At 44.6% G+C, this 15,219-nt stretch overlaps 1 protein-coding gene across 2 annotated transcripts in view; it reads left to right on the top strand.

Annotated features, from left to right (window-relative positions):
- The window catches only part of dip2ba (disco-interacting protein 2 homolog Ba), an 81,694-nt gene that overhangs the window by 24,473 nt on the left and 42,002 nt on the right, over window positions 1-15,219 (top strand). For both annotated transcript variants that reach the window (XM_041845454.2, XM_041845455.2), the window contains exons 2-5: window positions 10,471-10,542; window positions 11,699-11,869; window positions 13,552-13,677; window positions 14,399-14,611. In XM_041845454.2, coding sequence (XP_041701388.1) covers window positions 10,471-10,542; window positions 11,699-11,869; window positions 13,552-13,677; window positions 14,399-14,611 — 582 coding nt within the window. The remainder of the gene's footprint in view (window positions 1-10,470; window positions 10,543-11,698; window positions 11,870-13,551; window positions 13,678-14,398; window positions 14,612-15,219) is intronic.

Here is a 15,219-nt window from a genome sequence, read left to right on the forward strand (position 1 = left end):
GAACCTTCCAGAAGGACAACCATCTCTGCAGCACTCCACCAACCAGTCCTTAATGGTAGAGTGGCCTGACGGAAGCCACTCCTCAGTAAAAGGCACTTGACAGCCCACTTTGAGTTTGCCAAATGGCCCCTACAGGACACTGACCGTGAGAAAAAAGATTATCTGGTCGGATTCTCTGGTTGAACTTTTTGGCCTGAATGCCAAGCGTCACGTCTGCAGGAAAACTGGCACCATCCTTACGGTGAAGCATGGTGGAGGCAGCGTCATGCTGTGGGGATGTTTTTCAGCGGCAGGGACTGGGAGACCAGTCAGGATTGGGGGAAAGATGAACAGAGCAAACATGCTCCAGAACGCTCAGGACCTCAGACTGGGGGCGAAGGTTCACCTTCCAACAGGACAACGACCCTAAGCACACAGCCAAGACAACGCAGGAGTGGCTTCGGGACAAGTCTCTGAATGTCCTTGAGTGGCCCGACTTGAACCCGAACGATAGACCTGAAAATAGCTGTGCAGCCACGCTCCCCATCCAACCTGACAGAGCTTGAGTGGATTCTGGGAGAAACTCCCCAAATACAGGTGTGCCAAGCTTGTAGTGTCATGCCCAATAATACTCAAATTAATTTCATCCATTTGAGAATAAGGCTGTAACGTAACAAAATGTGAAAAAGTCAATGGGTCTGAATACTTTTCAGAATGCACTGTACTTCCCTATTGGACCCACCGCTATGCCATTTCTCTCCTGTTCTATTGGTTTTCATATCAACTTTCTTTCGTTGTCCGGGAGCCAAAGGCACCATCGTCATAGCAACCCATCCCCATTGTTGCATCTTTAGATTCTCCCTCTTTCTAAGTTTCTAACAGAGATGTTTATTTCTGTCAGATATGGAACCGCTATCAGGTGCGCTGTTTAGAATGGTGTTTTCCCAGGTGTGCTGTTTTAGAATGGTGTTTTCCTGCAAATTGCATTTTGGCAAATGAAAATGACGTTTTATTGGCTGCTTCATTACATTTCTGTCATTCTGAGCACCGTGGGTGGACGCCCTAATGGGCTATGCACTCAATCCATAGGGGTCCGTAAAATGTCTCAAATGTCTGGTATATTAAAATCTTCCCGGTCACGTTGTCCGCCACAACATGGTGTGTGTGTCACCCCCTTTGTTTATCTGTGGGTGTTTTCTCCTCTATCCAACAACTAGCTGCAGTGTGGTCAGGGAACAAACACTGACTGCTTCACATGATTGACATGCTGCTGAATCGGGTTTCTAAACCAGGAAGAACTGCCAGTCTGTCAGTCAAATAACAGAACTTGGCTACTAGCATATGAATACTGGCCGTGTCCGAATACCCGTACTTGCGTTATGAACGGTAGGCATTTTTAGTATGCGATAAAGGAAAGGAAGAGACGGACCAGAATAGAAAAGCAGATGACATCAGTTGTCACTTTCAACCACAACCTTCAAGAACAACACAGATGATGTTGAATTTATCATCCAACGTTTTCTGTTTTCCAAGTTCTAAAATGGATAAAGATGCATTGTTACTAAATACAGTGGGGAAAAAAAGTATTTAGTCAGCCACCAATTGTGCAAGTTCTCCCACTTAAAAAGATGAGAGAGGCCTGTAATTTTCATCATAGGTACACGTCAACTATGACAGACAAAATGAGAAAAAAAATCCTGAAAATCACATTGTAGGATTTTTAATGAATTTATTTGCAAATTATGGTGGAAGATAAGTATTTGGTCAATAACAAAAGTTTCTCAATACTTTGTTATATACACTTTGTTGGCAATGACACAGGTCAGACGTTTTCTGTAAGTCTTCACAAGGTTTCCACACACTGTTGCTGGTATTTTGGCCCATTCCTCCATGCAGATCTCCTCTAGAGCAGTGATGTTTTGGGGCTGTCGCTGGGCAACACGGACTTTCAACTCCCTCCAAAGATTTTCTATGGGGTTGAGATCTGGAGACTGGCTAGGCCACTCCAGGACCTTGAAATGCTTCTTACGAAGCCACTCCTTCGTTGCCCGGGCGGTGTGTTTGGGATCATTGTCATGCTGAAAGACCCAGCCACGTTTCATCTTCAATGCCCTTGCTGATGGAAGGAGGTTTTCACTCAAAATCTCACGATACATGGCCCCATTCATTCTTTCCTTTACACGGATCAGTCGTCCTGGTCCATTTGCAGAAAAACAGCCCCAAAGCATGGTGTTTCCACCCCCATGCTTCACAGTAGGTATGGTGTTCTTTGGATGCAACTCAGCATTCTTTGTCCTCCAAACACGACGAGTTGAGTTTTTACCAAAAAGTTCTATTTTGGTTTCATCTGACCATATGACATTCTCCCAATCCTCTTCTGGATCATCCAAATGCACTCTAGCAAACTTCAGACGGGCCTGGACATATACTGGCTTAAGCAGTGGGACACGTCTGTCACTGCAGGATTTGAGTCCCTGGCGGCGTAGTGTGTTACTGATGGTAGGCTTTGTTACTTTGGTCCCAGCTCTCTGCAGGTCATTCACTAGGTCCCCCCGTGTGGTTCTGGGATTTTTGCTCACCGTTCTTGTGATCATTTTGACCCCACGGGGTGAGATCTTGCGTGGAGCCCCCAGATCGAGGGAGATTATCAGTGGTCTTGTATGTCTTCCATTTCCTAATAATTGCTCCCACAGTTGATTTCTTCAAACCAAGCTGCTTACCTATTGCAGATTCAGTCTTCCCAGCCTGGTGCAGGTCTACAATTTTGTTTCTGGTGTCCTTTGACAGCTCTTTGGTCTTGGTCATAGTGGAGTTTGGAGTGTGACTATTTGAGGTTGTGGACAGGTGTCTTTTATACTGATAACAAGTTCAAACAGGTGCCATTAATACAGGTAACGAGTGGAGGACAGAGGAGCCTCTTAAAGAAGAAGTTACAGGTCTGTGAGAGCCAGATCTTGCTTGTTTGTAGGTGACCAAATACTTATTTTCCACCATATTTTGCAAATAAATTCATAAAAAATCCTACAATGTGATTTTCTGGATTTTCTTTTCTCAATTTGTCTGTCATAGTTGACGTGTACCTATGATGAAAATTACAGGCCTCTCTCATCTTTTTAAGTGGGAGAACTTGCACAATTGGTGGCTGACTAAATACTTTTTTTCCCCACTGTATGTGTTGTGTTTACTCACAACATTTTTACTGAACAAAAATATAAACGCAACATGCAACAATTTCTAAGATTTTACTGAGTTACAGTTCATATAAGGAAATCAGTCAATTGAAATAAATATATTAGACCCTAATCTATGGATTTTCACATGACTGGGAATAAAGATATGCGTCTGTTGCTCACAGATACCTTTAAAAAAAAGTAGGGGCGTGGATCAGAAAACCAATCAGTATCTGGTGTGACCACCATTTGCCTCATGCAGCGCAACACATCTCCTTCACATAGAGTTGATCAGGCTGTTGATTGTGGCCTGTGAAATGTTGTCCCACTCTTCAATGGCTGTGTGAAGTTGCTGGATATTCTGGATATTGGCGGGAACTGGAACACGCTTCGTACACATCAATACAGAGCATCCCAAACATGCTCAATAGGGTGACATGTCTGGTGAGTATGCAGGCCATGGAAGAACTGGGACATTATCAGCTTCCAGGAATTGTGTACAGATCCTTGCGACATGGGGCTGTGCATTATCATGCTGAAACATGAGGTGATGGCGGTGGATGAATGGCACAACAATGTGCCTCAGGATCTCGTCATGATATCTCTGTGCATTCAAATTGCCGTCAATAAAATACAATTGGGTTCGTTGTCCGTAGCTTATGCCTGCCCATACCATAACCCCACCGCCACCATGGAGCACTCTGTTCACAACATTAACATCAGCAAACCGCTCGCCCAAACGACACCATACACGTGGTCTGCGGTTGTGAAGCCAGTTGGACGTACTGCCAAATTCTCTAAAACAACGTTGAAGGCAGCTTATGGTAGAGAAATTAACATTAAATTATCTGGGAACAGCTCTGGTGGACATTCCTCCAGTCAGCATGCCTATTGCACGCTCCCTCAAAACTTGAGACATCTGTGGCATTGTGTTGTGTGACAAACCTGCTCATTTTAGAGTAGCCTTTTATTGTCCCCAGCACAAGGTGCACCTGTGTAATGATCATGCTGTTTAATCAGCTTCTTGGTATGCCACACCTGTCAGGAGGATGGATTATCTTGGCAAAGGAAAAATGCTCACTAACAGGGATGTAAACACATTTGAGAGAAATAAGCTTTTTATGCTTATGGTAAACATGGCACCAACACTTTACATGTTGCATTTATATTTTGGTTCAGTGTAAGTATGAATGAAGTCTAATAATGAAGTCTAATCTGATTTGTTGTGTTGGGGATGGGTGGGCATTAAATACTACTCTCCTGTCTGTTAGAATCAACCATTAGCTCATCCCAGGCTCTTCAAATAGAAACGACTACTCTGACCACTGACCAGTATTACTATACAGTACCAGTCAAAAGTTTGGACACACCTACTCATTCAAGGGTTTGTCTTTATTTGTACTATTTTCTACATTTGTAGAATAATAGTGAAGACATCAAAACTATGAAATAACACACACGGAATCATGAAGTAACCAATAAAAGTGTTAAACAAAATCAAAATATATTTTATATGTGAGATTCATCAAAGTAGCCACCCTTTGCCTTGATGACAGCTTTGCACACTCTCGGCATTCTCTCAACCTGCTTCACCTGGAATGCTTTTCCAAAAGTCTTGAAGGAGTTCCCACAAATGCTGAGCACTTGTTGGCTGCTTTTCCTTCACTCTGCGGTCCAACTCATCCCAAACCATCACAATTGGGTTGAGGTCGGATGATTGTGGAGGCCAGGTCATCTGATGCAGCTCTCCATCACTCTCCTTCTTGGTCAAATAGCCCTTACACAGCCTGGAGGTGTGTTGGGTCATTGTCCTGTTGAAAAACAAATGATAGTCCCACTAAGCCCAAACCAGATGGGATGGCGAATCGCTGCAGAATGCTAATGTCCGTTGCGCATGTTTCTTGGCCCAAGTCTCTTCTTGTTATTGGTGTCCTTATAGTAGTGGTTTCTTTGCAGCTATTCGACCATGAAGGCCTGATTCACGCAGTCTCCTCTGAACATTTGATGTTGATGCGTCTGTTACTTGAACTCTGAAACATTTATTTGGGCTGCAATTTCTGAGGCTGTTAACTAATGAACTTATCCTCTGCATCAGAGGTAACTCTGGGTCTTCCATTCCTGTGGCGGTCCTCATGAGAGCCAGTTTCATCATAGCCCTTGATGGTTTTTGGGACTGCACTTGAAGAAACTTTCAAAGTTCTTGAAAAGTTATTTATTGATTGACCGTGTCTTAAAGTAATGATGGATTGTCGTTTCTCTTTGCTTATTTGAGCTGTTCTTGCCATAATATGGACTTGGTCTTTTACCAAATAGGGCAATCTTTTTATACCACCCCTACCTTGTCACAACACAACACAAGAAATTCCACAAATTAACTTTTAACAAGGCACCCCTGTTAATTGAAATGCATTCCAGGTGACTACCTCATGAAGCTGGTTGAGAGAATGCCGAGAGTGTGCAAAGCTGTCATCAAGGCAAAGGGTGGCTACTTTTGAAGAATCTCAAATATAAAATATATTTTGATTTTGTTTAACACTTTTATTGGTTACTTTATGATTCCGTGTGTGTTATTTCATAGTTTTGATGTCTTCGCTATTATTCTACAATGGAGAAAATAGTAAAAATAAAGACAAACCCTGGAATGAGTAGGTGTGTCCAAACTTTTGACTGGTAGTGTGCATACAGTATTACTACACCAACCCAGTCACCGTCTTGTCTGTTAGCTCTTCCCAAGTCTCATGGAATAGGAACTACTACAGCGTGCTGACCTTCATCATGTCAGACTATGACCATATTCCTCGTCCACCAATACGGCTGTAGAAGGCATAAATGATATATTACATCATTTACGGTACATAGTAAATTCCTGTAACTGAAATGGTGTTTCATCTGGTTGAGAATGTATCCTTTCAGTTATACATGATGAAGTGTTGGGTAGTGGGCGATGGTCGATTTGGGGCTCAGAATGTAATCTGCCAGACTGCATGGTAACCACATCTCTCTGGAGTCAGTTACTGTAGATGAAAACATACAGCATTTACGGTGTTGACCTTAACCCATCAATGTTAAAGGTCAACATGGAGACAGATAATCACAAGTGAGCCGATGTGGTCAAACTGAGCATTTGAATGGGTCATCAGCAAGCTGACTGGGGGGTTGAGTGTGTCTGAATGGGAGTAAATTAAAATAACATCCAACTAATAAAATGCAATAATAACATAATCCCTCAGTCCTGACCTCCCTATGGTTTACATGTCAAAGGGTCAATAATGACAAAATGGCTTTTACATTAAAGCCCCTTAAGGCAAACTAGGTGAGCTAAGCTGACTGCTGTAGTGGGTGTGTGTGTGTGTGTGTGTTCATAGACACTGTGTATTCTAGATTGATAGCCAGAGGAGAGGAGGGTGGTGTCGGTGACCTCAAGTTGACCTTGGTCTTCAGCTGTCTGTCAGAGATCAGCCTTCACTCTCCCTGAGGGTCAGGGGTCAACAGGAAGTGTCACAGGGTCAGTATGATGGTTATGTTATGAGGGGTATGATGGTTATATTATGAGGGGTATGATGGTTATATTATGAGGGGTATGATGGTTATGTTATGAGGGGTATGATGGTTATGTTATGAGGGGTATGATGGTTATGTTATGAGGGGTATGATGAGATGGTGTTTAAGATGGTTATGTTATGAGGGGTATGATGAGATGGTGTTTAAGATGGTTATGTTATGAGGGGTATGATGAGATGGTGTTTAAGATGGTTATGTTATGAGGGGTATGATGAGATGGTGTTTAAGATGGTTATGTTATGAGGGGTATGATGAGATGGTGTTTAAGATGGTTATGTTATGAGGAGTATGATGAGATGGTGTTTAAGTGTGTAACTTACTCATGTTTAGGTAGTTTGCCCATTGAGCCAGTTGGCCCCAGTGAGTTAGGAGGCTGTTCTCCCATCAGCACATTCCTCTAGTGTGCGTCCCAAATGGCACCCTATTCCCTATATAGTGCACTACTTTTGACCTGAGCCTTATGGGCCCTAGTCAAAAGTAGTGCACTATATGGGGCTGTGAATGAAGTGCCATTTGGGAGTCATTTCTGTAGTCTGAATAGACTGGAAGCTGCTTTTGGCAGGGGAGATGGGGTGGGGTAACACTCATCCTGTCCTCTGCACTCTAATACATACAAACTGTAGCAGGTGTTGTTCACAAACGCTTGGTGATGTAGGCTTGTCCATGTTGCCCGGGTCATTTCCCGCTCTGTTTATGAATGTGTGGGTCTGTGTGATCTGTGGGAAATATGTGTCTCTAATATGGTCGTACATTTGGTAGGAGGTTAGGAAGTGCAGCTCAGTTTCCACCTCATTTTGAGTGCCAGGTCTGCCTACAGCGGCCTTTCTCAATAGCAAGGCTATGCTCACTGAGTCTGTACATAGTCAAAGCTTTCCTTAAGTTTGGGTCAGTCACAGTGGTCAGGTATTCTGCCACTGTGTACTCTCTGTTTAGGGCCAGACAGCATTCCAATTTGCTCAGTTTTTGCTTGATTCTTTCCAGGGCTGGGTGGTATATCGTATTTTACGATATATCATTATTGATGGACGGACTGGTTTGGGTTTTTACTTGACCTTCTATAACGGTATTTGAAAGTTTGGTTTGTTGAATGTGATATGCCGTGGGTAATAGTTTACACGCTACCTTAGTCATCCCTCTCCGCTCTCTCAATGCTGCTTTCCACACAGACCTAGCCCCGCCCCCTGTCACTCAAGGAGTGCGTTTTTTTGTTGCTTGACCACGAGACACTTGCGTTCTGTGTGCATGGTCAACGTAGCACATGCAACAATGTTGATGACAACGATGTATCCCACGTTGCTTCTTAATATAAAACCACAAGCGCTTTATAATTACACTTGGTTTGTGTTTCTTACAGCAAACAGCTAGTTTATATTTTCTAGCAAATTTTAGCTAAATTGTGTTCGCTGCTAATCACTAGTTAGCTGGCTAGCTAATAAATGTACTGAGTGAGGGCAAGCGTGGCTAGCTAATACATGTACTGAGTGAGGGCAAGCGTGGCTAGCTAATACATGTACTGAGTGAGAGCAAGCGTGGCTAGCTAATACATGTACTGAGTGAGAGCAAGCGTGGCTAGCTAATAAATGTACTGAGTGAGAGCAAGCGTGGCTAGCTAATAAATGTACTGAGTGAGAGCAAGCGTGGCTAGCTAATACATGTACTGAGTGAGAGCAAGCGTGGCTAGCTAATACATGTACTGAGTGAGAGCAAGCGTGGCTAGCTAATAAATGTACTAAGTGAGAGCAAGCGTGGCTAGCTAATACATGTACTGAGTGAGAGCAAGCGTGGCTAGCTAATACATGTACTGAGTGAGAGCAAGCGTGGCTAGCTAATACAGCCTGATACCAGTGCTGGTGTCGGCCTAAATCAGCATGTTGTTTGTGCAACAGTATCTTCTAAATCAGAGAGGAATAGGCGAAGCATGTATATGTTGGCTACATGAAGAAACATGTAGCAAAAGATTTAAAGGGTCCCCTAGGAAACACTGACCATCACTTTGGTTCCTACCCTGTCACAATAACTCCTCCCTGGCATTTTGTCAAACAACACTGTATTCAAAGTGAACTCTATATTTTTTATATTCTAACTATAGAATTAGAATAATCATTTTATTTCCATGAGCAACAGTTCACCCAAGTGTTTTGATCTAAATCGCAAGTCCAAAATTTGGTTAAAAAAAAATGGTCTAGTTTTCTTGTCCATATCGTGCAGCCCTATGTGGCAGTGTGAAAAAGATCTCAAATGAGTGCAGGAAATTATTTGTGGTTGATTTGAACAGCATAAAATAATCAGACTGGAGAAAGACCCATTTGAAATCCCTTAGAATGTGTTGCCACCGTAGGGTCACGCAGTACAAATAAAACTTTAATTATTCAAAAATACTGTCATACCGTCAACATTAAATAAATAAAAAATACAGTGATAGTTTTTGCTTTCTCATAATTTGGTTGGGTCTAATTGTGTTGCTGTCCTGGGGCTCTGTGGGTTCTGTTTGTGTTTGTGAACAGAGCCCCAGAACCAGCTGGCCGAGGGGACTTTTCTCTAGGTTAATCTCTCTGTAGGTGAGGGCTTTGTGATGGAATGTGTAGAATTTAACCGCTCTTTTCTGGATTTTGATAACTAACTCTCTCCCCTTCTCCCCCTCCCTCTCTTTCCATTGTTATTTGACACACTGTTATGTTCTCTCTCTCACTTTCCTGACCAACCAGTCTCTCTCATCACATGTTTATCTTCCTCTATTCTGAGCTGCCTGACACCAAGGGGGGCCGCTTGTTCTCGTGTGGGTGGGTGGGGGGGGCTAGATCCACATTCGGTGAAATGTGTGCAAGCCTTTAGACTTACCCCACTCCTATGTCTCCCTGTGACGCTATCGCTGGTCACACATAAGGGGATGTGTGTGTGTGTTTTGGGAGGGAGTTTAAGGAACGTGTGGATTTACTCTGTGCAGTAGTGGGAGTGTTGTTCAGGGCCAAACCCCAAAAGCTGACAGAATATCCCCTGTAAGGTTTTAGAAGTGTGCTATGATGCCTGAGGTTGGTTGAGTGGTTAATGTCAATGCTCTTGGCACCTATGCAGTCCCAACACACTTCTATAGACAATGTCCTCTGTCTCCCTCCCCATGTCTGTCCCTGTCAATGAAAACGGAATAATACAGGGAAAAGTGTGATGACTGACGTGTGAATGTCTGTAGACATGCTTTAGAGTTAGTGTTCAGTCTGGGTCCTCTTGAGGTCCTATATCTTGATTGATTGTAATAGCGTTTGTGTGGTGACTGGAGACTAACATCCATTTGTGTGTCATGTTGATTGATGGTAGTGTTAGTGTGGTGACTGACTGGTGACTGTGTGTGTCTTGTTGATTGATGGTAGTGTTTAGTGTGGTGACTGACTGGTGACTGGGTGTGTATCTTGTTGTTTTATGGTAGTGTGGTGACTGACTGGTGACTGTGAGTGTGTCTTGTTGATTGATGGTAGTGTGGTGACTGACTGGTGACTGTGAGTGTCTTGTTGATTGATGGTAGTGTGGTGACTGACTGGTGACTGTGTGTGTCTTGTTGATTGATGGTAGTGTGGTGACTGACTGGTGACTGTGTGTGTCTTGTTGATTGATGGTAGTGTGGTGACTGACTGGTGACTGTGTGTGTCTTGTTGATTGATGGTAGTGTGGTGACTGACTGGTGACTGTGAGTGTCTTGTTGATTGATGGTAGTGTGGTGACTGACTGGTGACTGTGTGTTGTGTTTTCTTCTCTTCTTCTCTGCTAGGTGACATCACACAGAAAGGCTATGAGAAGAAACGAGCCAAGCTGCTGGCCCCCTTCCTCCCTCAGATCACCAGTAAGTACAGTACTTTATCTTCCTCTTCCTCCCTCAGATCACCACCAAGTACTTTATCTTCCTCTTCCTCCCTCAGATCACCACCAAGTACTTTATCTTCCTCCCTCAGATCACCACCAAGTACTTTATCTTCCTCTTTCTCCCTCAGATCACCACCAAGTACTTTATCTTCCTCTTCCTCCCTCAGATCACCACCAAGTACTTTATCTTCCTCTTCCTCCTCTCTCTACTCCTCCTCCTCTTCTACTCCTCCTCCTCTTGACATTTATAATCCATGTGTCTCCTCATTGCAGAAGGTGACATAGTAGCATAGAGTTTTCAGCCTAACCCCAGACTCAAACGCATGCCTTTTCAACTATGTCTGTTTTGCATCAACAAGTCATTTTCATGGGGAAAGAATGCACAGAGAAACCAAAACTGTTCCACAGATAGTGGGTAGGCCTAACTGTACTGACCCCCGCCTCCCCCCATCCATAACATCTGTTTCATGGCTCTCTGCTGTGTCCTAGTGGTGGATTAAGGAACAGCGTCATTATTGCTCAAACATGTATTAAATGCAGCTAGCCTAGTGTTCCTTGACCCCCTTCACTTCAAACTTATTTTGCCCTTGTCCAATTTCTAGGTATGGCAGTTAGTCACTCGCTAGGGTGTAGCCTACAATTTCTTCCCCCTCTAGCTCTAATCGGCCTGAACTCACGGGTCAGTTCCAGTCAGTCTCCATGGAAGGCCCGGAGTCAGCCAACAGACTGCCACTGGAGGATGTCCATGTCAAGTGTGTGTCAGTTTGTGGTGTGAGCATTGGGGTGTGACCAAATCAAAATCATGCCTATTGGGGAACCCTGCTCTAGTGCATTAGTTATCAAACGATTGCTTAATTACCTGGAAAATGACTCCAGGAAAATCCCAAGTCTCTCAAGGTGTGGCACCATCTGATGTTGCTTCCGTATGTAACGTTGATAATGTACCCAGGTCGTCAGAGTTGGCATTAGGATGCTTTGAACCTGAAAGATCACCTCCTGCTTGTTCTGGCTGCGCATCGGAGCTTTCATCTGCTCGGTGTGTGTGTGTGTGTGTGTGTGTCTTTCTGAATGTTTGGGTGTGTGTGTGCAGTGTGTGTGTTAGAGCCAGGTGTCAACCATCCTATCTCTCTGTCCAGGTGTGGAGTTAGCTCTCCCAGACATCCAGCAGCAGTCGTCCTCCGGCCCTACCAGTGGTGAACCCAGCCCTGACTGTAGCCCTGCCAGTCCTGAGGCCTCTAGCCCCTCGTCTTCCTCCGGGGGGCGCAGAAACCGCAGCGGGGGGGCCAGGGACGACCGCTACAGATCAGGTACAGAGACACACACACACACAATGTACATTCATACAATCCTTTTGGAGATCACTGTATCTACCTCTATCACTCCAGTATCCCTGAACATTGTAAATATGGGACTGGACCTGACCCTGTTTATAGTTGACTTACTTTACATTTACATTTAAATTTTTAGTCATTTAGCAGACGCTCTTATCCAGAGCGACTTACAGTTAGTGAATAAATATATTTTTTAATTATTTTTTTTATACTGGCCCCCCGTGGGAATCGAACCCACAACCCTGGCGTTGCAAACGCCATGCTCTATCAACTGAGCTACATCCCTGCCGGCCATTCCCTCCCCTACCCTGGACGACGCTGGGCCAATTGTGCGCCGCCCATGAGTCTCCCGGTCGCGGCCGGCTGCGACAGAGCCTGGATTCGAACCAGGATCTCTAGTGGCACAGTTAGCACTGCGATGCAGTGCCTTAGACCACTGCGCCACACAGGAGATGCTCGTTTTTATTTCTTGGTGTTTTTGTTCTACCTTGTTATTTTTAGTTCTACATTGATATTGATTACTGCATTGTTGGGGTTAGAGCAAGAAAGGCATTTTACTGTACTTCTGCACATGACATTAAAACTTGAAACATATTCAGATTCTCAACATTAAGCAGGAAACAATCCATGCTGTACAGAGGAAATGACATCCAACAACAACAACAGCAACAAGGATGTGTACAAGCCAAGTAGACTGAATAAGGGAATGTTGATACAAATGTTGAAATTGAGCTACATGTTAAGGTGCAACACACACTGAACACACACACACACACACTGAACACAATGGACACACACACACACACTGGACACACACACACACTGGACACACACACACACACTGAAAACACACACACAGACTGAACACACACACAGACTGAACACACACACAGACTGAACACACAGACTGAACACACACACAGACTGAACACACACACTGAACACACAGACTGAACACACACACAGACTGAACACACAGACTGAACACACACACTGAACACACAGACTGAACACACACACTGAACACACAGACTGAACACACACACACACTGAACACACAGACTGAACACACACACACACTGAACACACAGACTGAACACACACACTGAACGCACTTACACACACTGAACACACTCACACACACTGAACGCACAAACACACACTGAACGCACACACACACACTGAACGCACACACACTCACACTGAACACACACACACACACGCTGAACACACACACACTGAACACACACTGAACACACACACACTGAACACACACACACTGAACGAACACACACTGAACACACAAACACTGAACGAACACACTGAACACACAGACACACACGCACACACTGAACACACACTCACACTCACACTGAACACTCACACTGAACACACATACACACACTGAGCACAAACACACTGAACACACTCACACTGAACACACACAGATCTCTACCATGCATGGCATGACAGTAGGAGTGGGGTGTGTGGGGGCTGGTGCCTGGCTTAAGGATAGTGGTTGGTTCTGATTGTGACTAAGGAGTCTAGTGGAAAACAGTTGGAGCAGTGACTGCCCTGCTCTTCCATCCCTGTATTACTGTCTGTTGTCTTTCTATTCTCTTGTTCCTGTTCTCATTCTTTCGCTCCCTCTCCGTCAGATATCCACACGGAGGCGGTACAGGCAGCGTTGGCCAAACACAAGGAGGAGAAGATGGCGTTGCCCATGCCCACCAAGCGCCGCTCAGCCTTCGTCCAGTCACCTGTAGACAACTGCACCCCTCCAGGTCACTACAATAGAGATCAAACTATGTTCTATGTAGGATTGCAACATTTCACGAACTTTCCCCACATTTTCTGGTTTTCCAGATATCCTGGTTGGAAGATTCCTGGAATTTTTATGGAATAAGCAGGAAATCCGGGAGTCCTCCAACCAGGATTTTTGGGAAAACCAGGGAATTTTGGGAATGTTACCTCAATTTTGCAACCCTAGTTATATGTTTGAGTAGTACTCTGTGGTGGTCAATAACTAACCCTGGTCCTGAAGAGATACAGTACAGGGTGTGCACTGTGCATGCTTTAGTTCCAGCCCAGCATTAACACACCTGACTCAGCGCACTCAAAGTCTTGATGTAAAGTAACTTTTGATGAGTTGGTTTAGGTGTGGGTCGGGACAAAAGCCTGCACGCCCTGTAGCTCTTCAGGACCAGGGATGGTTGGGTATCACTGCTTTATCTCTAGTAAGAACAGGAGGATCCACTGTTCCCTGTTCACTAACAACGTAACCCACCTGGGGGATGTCACGGCAGTCATTTTGCGCCACAAAGCTCACCACACGTCACCTAAATACTGTCTGGTAGCGTCTTTCACCTCTTGTGAAATGAATTTCAACTGCACCTCACTAATGTCGCAGTTGTAAATGAGAACTTGTTCTCAACTGGCTTACCTGGTTAAATAAAGGTGAAATAAAATAAATAAATAAAAAATGTGGTTCTGTCTTCCTGTCAGACACGTCGTCAGCATCTGAGGACGAGGGTTCCCTGCGTCGCCAGGTGGCTCTGAGTGCAGTGCTGGCCCAGAGCCTCCAGAGCCCAGATTACTGGATAAACCGCTCAGTGCAGAGCTCCTCCACCTCCTCCTCCGCCTCCTCCACCCTGTCTCACGGAGAGAATAAGACTCCCACTTCCGCGCTGGCCGACATACTGGCAAGCACACGCATAGGTAACACACACACTCTGCAAACACACACACACACACACACAACCACACGTGCATAGGTAGACCAATCCAAGATGGCATAGCAGTGCGGTCGTGTTCTTTGTTGTGTGTCTGTGTAAATAGCCAGTTTTTTTGTATTTTTTGTATTTTTCGTACATATTTCCCTATCACACTTTTAATCCTTCTACAAAATATACTTTCCTGCAACCCGCCTCACTCAATGTGGAACGGATTCTATTATTGACCTTTTATCTAGAATCTCCAGTTGATACCAGCTAGCCAGCTAACTAGCTACTTGCTATTAGCCACCGTTAGCGGTTTTCACCCAGAACATCGGATTTTCTGCCGGAATAACTGAATCACTGGACATTAACACCGGATCGCAACTAGCTAGCCGCAACCGAATTGGATGTTGCTGTTTGGCTAATCACCACTGCCCCTGAAGCAAGCACCAGTTAGCCTTGAGCCAGGCCCATATCCCGGCTATCTACCTCTCTGTCTACCGGACGGGAGTAGCCAGCTAACTAGCTACTTGCCATTAGCCACCGCTAGCGGTTTCTCACCATTGTCCGTGGCCTGCACTACCTACCAGCCAGCTCTAGTCTGGACTA

This window comes from Coregonus clupeaformis, chromosome 24, assembly GCF_020615455.1.
Source record: "Coregonus clupeaformis isolate EN_2021a chromosome 24, ASM2061545v1, whole genome shotgun sequence".
NCBI classification, from domain to species: Eukaryota; Metazoa; Chordata; class Actinopteri; order Salmoniformes; family Salmonidae; genus Coregonus; species Coregonus clupeaformis.